The 8,192-nt window shown below is 40.9% G+C and overlaps 1 protein-coding gene across 1 annotated transcript in view; it reads left to right on the top strand.

The window, feature by feature from the left end:
• The first annotated feature begins 113 nt into the window (after positions 1-113).
• Positions 114-8,192, top strand: part of LOC124289036 (rabenosyn-5-like) — a 33,539-nt gene continuing 25,460 nt past the window's right edge. Inside the window, exons 1-3 of the mRNA XM_046725631.1 lie at positions 114-261; positions 2,687-2,848; positions 3,344-3,490. Of these exons, the coding sequence (XP_046581587.1) occupies positions 2,752-2,848; positions 3,344-3,490 (244 nt within the window). The 5' untranslated portion in view covers positions 114-261; positions 2,687-2,751. The remainder of the gene's footprint in view (positions 262-2,686; positions 2,849-3,343; positions 3,491-8,192) is intronic.

The following is an 8,192-nucleotide window of genomic DNA, read 5'->3' as shown; positions in this document are numbered from 1 at the left end:
TCGGCCCCAAACGTAGTACCGAACAATATGTCTCTAGCAAATATGATTGGATATAATAGGAAAGATGCCTTGAATATAAATTCTATACTTAAGCTATATATCATTTGCTATGTGCATCTAGTCATTAATAAAATATGCAACATATTACACTATAATTAATTGTTTCTAGTAGCAAAACAGTTGCAGGCGACGCCTCCAGAAGCGAGACGACTGGGGTTGATGAGTGGAGGAATGTCAGAGATGTTGACTTGACTCTTTCAGGTATCGTTCACATACATCACTGTATTTTTTTCAGGTAGAATAAGCTATGGTAGTGTGAATGATAATTGTGATCAATTGTCATTTAATTCGTGTAATAGTAACAGAAGAAGATATAGACTATCTTCAAGGGAAACGATTGATCAATTTTGACAGTTGACACTAGTGATTCATAAAACAGATTGCAGTCGTCGAAATGTTTGGTAACTAGTTTCTAAAGATTTTAATTTCAAAAATATGTTTTGCACATATTAGAATGGCACGTTGATAACGTCTTCAAAACGTGAGTGTTTGTTTGAGAGAGCGAGAGATACATAAGTGATTTGATTAGGGCAGTTCAACCAGGAGTGGAGACATTTTTACTAGGACATTATCAGCTCTAGTATAACTTTCCCAAATAGATCAAGGGTTGGGGAAGAGTGAGTACTGCAACAATGCAGTATACCAGGAGCAGCTTGCTGTAGCGGATATTGGGGACTGAAGCTTTCCTTCACAGGTCTTGTGTACCTCTTTCATCTTTCAGGTTAGTTGTGTTAGGGTTAGGGCATGTTACATCCAACTGTATCCTTATTCCATAGATCCTGTTTCTGATCAAGTACACCTTTACATTCATTTTGGGTTATATACACCTTTGAGATCAAACAACCCTACACAATCCATAGGCTTGGTTATGAGGCAGGAATTGTCAGGGTGAGGGGCAACAAATAAATCCAACACAATTTGAGGTATCTGTATATCCCATTTGATCCCCTTTTATCAAGTTTTGAGTTTCACTGAGAAAACGGCTACTGCCCATGCACAGAAAGATAAACAATCAGATGCAAATGACTTAGTATGTGAGCACCATTTATTTTTTATGGTGTCCATGTTCCCATGACAGGATGCAAACTAATTAGATTAACTCATTAGCCTAGCTTAGATTCAAGGTGGCAATGAGAGTTTGATCCTCCTCATAGGACTAATGTCTGAAAATCTCTCTCTCAAAAGTTACTCACAGGCTGGTATGGGTATCTGGGGTCCTTGAGTCGCATGGATACTGAGTAGGATTGGCTATATACAGCACTACTCAGACCTGACAAAAATTCACTGTACCACTATGGTTACACAAGTGACTATTGTTCGTATTACTTTCTGCCTACATGCTCACTCCATCTGACTTGTATACATATCTGTGTAAAGGTAAGCTTCTGTCAACTTCTATGTCTACATTATCTGGTCGCTTTTATGCATGTATCTAAATAGTTTTTGACAGAGCTAGGGTGAAACAATTTGACATACCGGTATATCATTTTATACTCAACTCTTGACTCCTACAGGGGGTACTCAGAATAGGGTCGCATAGTAGGATTGGGTAGCCGGGTAGTTATTTTTATTATACATTGTTATATATAGTATATAGTTATTATACATTGATGGGGGCCTTTTCTACTGTAGAATCTGCAAAGGGTCATTAATCAGGAGATAAGAGGAGAAATACACCCTGCATGTACACAGATATCTATTACTCAACAGCTTCTACTAAACATGATGTCATAAATCAGATAACACAGATCAAATCAGCAACATGAAAACTGGTCTACTAAAGTAAAGATTTATTGATGTGTACAACGCTTGGCTGTGTGGTCGAGTTCAGAACCCGACAGACCAGAGATTGACATTATAATCAAGGTCCAATGCAATCAGTGTATTGTAACACTCCATCAGTCAAGTCACTGAGTCTGACCATCTGTCACTACTTAGAGGTATATGGGCGGTGGGGTAGCCTAGTGGTTAAGGCGTTCGCTCGTCACGCCGAGGACCCAGGTTCGATTCCCCACATGGACACAATGTGTGAAGCCCATGTCCGGTGTCCCTGCCGTGTTATTGCCGGAATATTGCTAAAAGCGGCATAAAACTAAACTCACTCACTCACTCTTAGATGTATACTCTGTGAAGTCAGCATGTCCAAAATACATCATCAACTGTACCACTGTACAGAATATTTTAGAGGATGCGGTGCCACAGCCTACACAGTCTGTAACACATGTAGTACTTATGTTGTTGATTTTGAATCCATGTAAGAATATACATGGCATTATATTATTGACTGGAAATTCAAAAGAAATGAATTTTTATGAACAGCAAGATTCTGTGTTATTCAAAAACCACTAGTGGCGGTGGGGTAGCCTAGTGGTTAAAGAATTCGCTCGTTACACCGAAGACCCGGGTTTGATTCCCCACATGGGTACAATGTGTGAAGCCCATTTCTGGTGTCCCCTGCTGTGATATTGCTGGAATATTGCTAAAAGCTGCATAAAACCATACTCACTCACTCAGAAACCACTAGTCTAAAATGAGTGGATTTGATGGATTTTACTTCAGGTGTCTACACAGGATCATGTCTTAAACACGTCATATTGTTTTGACCCTGTTGTCTCATGTCTTGCAGTGCCTGCAGAAACATGGCGGCCATGTCGGCGGGCTACAGACATCAAGGAGGGCTTCCTGTGCCCCATGTGCATGAAGGATTTCGGGACAGTCACTCAACTGCAGGACCACTTTGAACAGGCTCATTCATCCGAAGATAAAGCAGTATTTCAACAGCTGAAGGGTATGTGTCTTAATTTCTTTGGGCAGTGCGGTAGCCGGGTGGATAAAATGTTCGCTCGTCACGCCGAAAACCCGGGTTTGATTCCCCATGTGGGTACAATGCTTAAAAGCCCATTTAAGGTGTCCCCTTCTGTGATGTTGCTGGAATATTGCTAAAACTATACTCACACAGATACTTTCTTCTCGTTGCTTTTCATCGGAAAATAATGAATGAATTGTATACAAATGTGCTGAGAAGGACCTGAGATCTTTTTTCTTCATCTTGTTTGGGAAGCCTTCCAGACATCCTGAAACTTCTAGACTTTGTGTCTAATCTAAAACCTTAATCTTTCCAGGTCCTTCTTCAGCAATTAACTTCCAATAATTCCCAGCAATCTTTATGTTTCCTCCATCCTTGACAAATAAATGAACTAGTTTGGCCTTTAGAATGTAAGAAAATGTATTTGTTGTAAGGAAAAGTAATGAATAAATTTGTTTGTATTTTATTGTGTTACAGGATTCTTCGACAAGGCTAAGAAGAAGATTCTTGGAGAAAAGGAACATGGATATTCCAGCTCAGTTGAAAGTCAAAGTGGAGGCAACTCTTATCTGTCTCTCTCACCATTCGATTCCGATAGTTCATGGTGGGAGCCCCAGGAACCAGGTCAGTGAAGTTGTCGAGAGTTGGCTTGCATTTAGAGGGCCAGTTCAATAGCAACCATCCTTGATAATCTCCAGGGTATACGTTACGATCACTCTCCACTATACCCTGGATGCATCCACGGCTTGGCCCAATAATTATATTACCTCCCTTTGCTGGCCCCGCATTCTCACAGTAGCCAATCAGCTAAGCCGCCGTTACATCCGAGCTTGCCAGTATCAACAAAGATAGCGGTCGCAGTCGCAGTCGCGAAGGTTTGTTCACAGTGCCACTCAGATTTTTGGGGAAATCATACAGACAAATTGACATGTCTGAAACTTTAAAAATATATATGAAAGAACTCCTTCTACCTCTTTCAGAGTACCTCTGCATCAACTGTGTTGCTAAGTTTAAACGGTTAGATAATTTAAGAAGCGAAAGTGAGTTTTGATTGGTTCGCTCAACTTCCCAGTGTAGACACCTGATTGGATAAAAAGCCAGCCAAGGGAGGTAATATAATTATCGGGCCAAGCCGTGGATGCATCCAGGGTAGAGTGGAGAGTGATTGTAACGTATACCCTGGAGATTATCGAGGATGAATAGCAACAGGAGGTACAATTGGTGAAATAATTGTGTCAACAATGTGGTCTCTTATAACATTCCAAACAGCTTGACGTAATGTGCCGGGCATAGGTGTATGTCATTATCTCTCTTCAAAAGGCAAGATATATCATGAGATCTGCTGGCTAGGCAGTCTTTGTCATGGGATCTGCTACATGGGCATGATATGTCACGGATCCCTTGTAGAACCATGATAGGTGATGGATCCCCTTAATAGGCATGATATGTCAAGGATCTCCTGGACAGGCATGTTATGTAATGGATCCCCTCGAAAGGCATATGTAAGGCTCATAGGGTCTGAATAGGCATGCTGTGTCATGGATCCTCTTGATAGGCTTTACTCAGGGTTTTACCTTGACTTACAGACATGGGGTACTCTCAATTATTAATTTTAGTGGTCCTTGCAGGCAATACGAGGTTTCTGTGAAGTAACATTGTGGAGAACTGTACGTTTTCATAATTTCCTTAGTTCGAGCCTGGAATGAATCATTAATCATGTGGACTGATAGGTGAAATGATGCATGCAACTGCTCTCAAAGAAACAACCAAATACAGTCTAATCCCGATGAGTCGAATCGCTGGGGACCAAGTAAAAGATTCGGCTTATCGATGTATTCGAGACATAGGTATGTCTATGAGGGTAGAAAAAAACGATGATTGAATATTGAACAATTCCTTTATTCAGCACATCATATCTAAATATAGCACAACAATACATTAGGTGACATAGATAATGGATAATAATGGATAATGGAAACAAACAGTAAACAAATGAGAACACATTTCAATACTAGCACAATAAAATACAAAATACATTTACCTCTTAAAATCCATGAACAAAATCTATCGGCAATCGATAGATATACGTACATGTACATGCGGCCATCTTGAATCTTATTAATACAAAAAGATGAACTCACTTCTGGAAAAAGTCTGACATTAATGTTTGTTTCTGTGAATTTCCCTTACATTTATCCACAAATTCACGGACGCTTGCCAAGTGGGAAAAATGGAGGTGGTTTGACGGCAGGGTGTGTCTCGTCTTCATCATCAGACGAGTCGTCGTTGTGACAGGTCCTGGGACCAAGCAATGACTCGATGATGTCGGCATCAGATGAAGGGGCACATGTTTCAATGTTGTCATCGACACTTACATAGTCGGACAAAGTCACATCACCTGGAAGTACACAGACATGTAATCTGGCTAGGGGGATGTCATCTTCATCGTCAGATTCACATGGGGCGTTGGGAGATGCGGCTTCTGTCAGAACGAATCCAGCGTGGCGGTAGCAGTTGGAGATTATTACTGGCTTTACTTTCTGCCAAGCACGTCGTTACATACACATGGCATCAAGCACTGTGATTACACATTCCTTACTGTCGTTGATGGCTGCTATGTAACGGTCAAGAGCTGCATTCCTGTAGTGGACCTTCAGATTATTGATGACACCTTGGTCCATTGGCTGCGTTTTAGAAGTTGTGTTTGGTGGAAGGAACACAAGAGTAATGTTTGTGAGACCTGTGACTGTCGGGTGAGCAGGACAGTTGTCTAATATGAGAGCAATATTCTTCTTCCGCCTAATCATTTGTTTATCTAATGACTTTACCCAATCACAAAATAAACCAGACGTCATTCAGGCAGACTTGTTGTGACAATATGGAGTCGGCAGAGATTTGACGCTCTTAAACAACGCTGCTTAGCAGATTTCCCCTATCACCAATAGGGGCACCTTATCAGTTCCAGTCTGATTATCACAGACAAGGACAGTTAGGCGTTCCTTTGATTGTTTACCACCGTGACATTTGACACCTCTGAATTCAAGAGTTTTGTTAGGCAAAAGACGGTAGAACATTCCTGTCTCATCAGCATTGTAAATGCAATCTGGCTCAAACTTCTGTAACACTTGTTGTAAGGATTTTGCCCAGTCATTCATAGCTTGAGAATCATTATCTACAGATTTTGATTCCCCACAAACAGCTTTGAAAAGAATGTCATTTCTCTCTTTAAACAGATTTAGCCATCCGGTACTGGCAACAAAATCTGTTATACCAAGTTGCGTTGCTAGTTCTATTGCTTTTCGCATAGACATGGACCATTAATTGGGACATTTTGGTCCCGCGCTATCTTAAACCATTTGAGTAGTGCTTCCTCAAGTTCAGGAAACTTAGCCTCCTTTAACCTACGACGTTTTGCACCTGACTGTAACATGGATTCTTTAATCTTATCTGCCATTTTCAACCAAGTAGAAAGACTGTTAGGCGGAATTTCAAACTCTCTCGCAATTTCACTCTTGGATTTGGTACCTGCCTCCACTGCAGTGATCGCTGCAAACTTCTTGTCAATAGTGTGCACTTTTAGAATGCGCTTCGTTTGGAGTTGATGTTTCCGATCTGTTTATCCCTCCAGATTGCTGGGAACATTATAACTCCGCCATGATATACAGATCATGAATAGTAATAACCGAATGAAAGCTGCTATATAACGCAACCGATTTGATTGAGTTAACTCAATGTCATGTGCTAATTCTTCCGTTTCCGTAAAATCACTAATCTGCCTTTTGAACTCACCCAACAATAGCGGATAGGTGCGAGCCGCGCTGGTTTGTTAATTGGATCAGTTAGCAACACCAATTAACTTCTCATTGACTGACTTCGGCTTATGTATACAAGATTACTATTGTTTGAATCTCATGGGACCAAATTTCCATTTCGAGTCGTCGTGTGTATTTATGAGACGAATTCGTGTAACCGGAAATCAAATGATGACAACAATAGCAGGGAATGGTCGGGACCGACAGGTACTTCGAGTTATGCATAATATTCGAGACACCGGCATTCGACTCATCGGGATTTGACTGTACTTAGCAAAGTCATAGATGTGTTGTGGGTACAGTGAATAATATTGTGCATCCCACTGGATGCAGTGAATGTTTTTTTCTGCAGGGCAATTCAATGCAGGGCATGTCTGCAGATCACTGGATATGTCATGTGTGAGTGAATTTAGTTTTATGCCGCACTCAACAATATTCCAGCTATATGGCAGCAGTCTGTAAATATTGGAGTCCAGACAATCCAGTGATCAACAGCATGAGCATCGATCTACGCAAGTGGGAATCGATGACATCAACCAAGTCAGAGAGCCTGACCGCCCGACCCCGTTAGTCGCCTCTTACGACAAGCATGGGTTACTGAAGTCGTGCATAAAGATCAGTTTTACTCCGGATCTTCACGGGTCGGCTATGTCATGGGGCAGTTGGATAGGCGTAATATTAGTTATGCTCAATATAACCTGACATGTTACATGAAGTGTCAAACAACCTTTTTCAAGTTGGAAAGCAAAGTAATGCCATGTGTTTTCACTAAATATTTATTGTGACCAATCCTTCTCAGTCTTCACTGTTTGCTCACATATGTCTGGTGTATTGCTTGTTGTCTCAGTGTGCTGCCTGGCACAGTTTAAGATGAACTGCATGGTAAATTAGTGTGTCCCCAAGGTTCCAAAAAGGACAGGGTGACAGAATTTCAAATGGGGCACCGTTATTCCAAAAAGGTCATGTGATGACAGATTTCTTAGTATTATGTTAAGTTATTCATACAAAGTGATTCTTAACGGCTCAAATAGCAGTTATTTCACTTAACTTCAACATGAAATAAAAACTAAAACCATCAATTATTGTCTTAAAAGGAGGGCCGGGCGCCTAAGAAAAAGTGTAGGGCGCATAAGAAAAGGGCAGGGTGCTGCCTCCGTGAAACATTACAAATATGTTAATGTACCAATGTACTGCAAATACCGAACAATTCTTTTTTATATATTCCTCCTTGGGGTACTTATAAGCATTTAAATGTCCATTTAAATTCCCTACGACAGTTGTAACAATATTTGAATAAAATATTTACAAAACAAAAACTACGTTTTGTCTTGTGAGACCACCCTTACAGGGCCTTCCGGCCCCCTACAGCCAAGAGCAGGTAACTCTAGACCGTAACCTCGTACCTCACTTTCCATGCTGTCGTTGTACCGACAAGACGTGGGTCCATACCAGAAGGTTTTTCCTTGCGACTAAAGAGAGTTATGAGTGTTTCAGAAACGGCAACTGTATGTATG

The sequence above is a fragment of the Haliotis rubra genome, unplaced genomic scaffold, assembly GCF_003918875.1.
Source record: "Haliotis rubra isolate DU_JTF1 unplaced genomic scaffold, ASM391887v1 Scf430, whole genome shotgun sequence".
NCBI classification, from domain to species: domain Eukaryota; kingdom Metazoa; phylum Mollusca; class Gastropoda; order Lepetellida; family Haliotidae; genus Haliotis; species Haliotis rubra.
The sequence above is the reverse complement of the archived record's forward strand: the minus strand, read 5'-3'. Positions and strand labels throughout refer to the sequence as shown.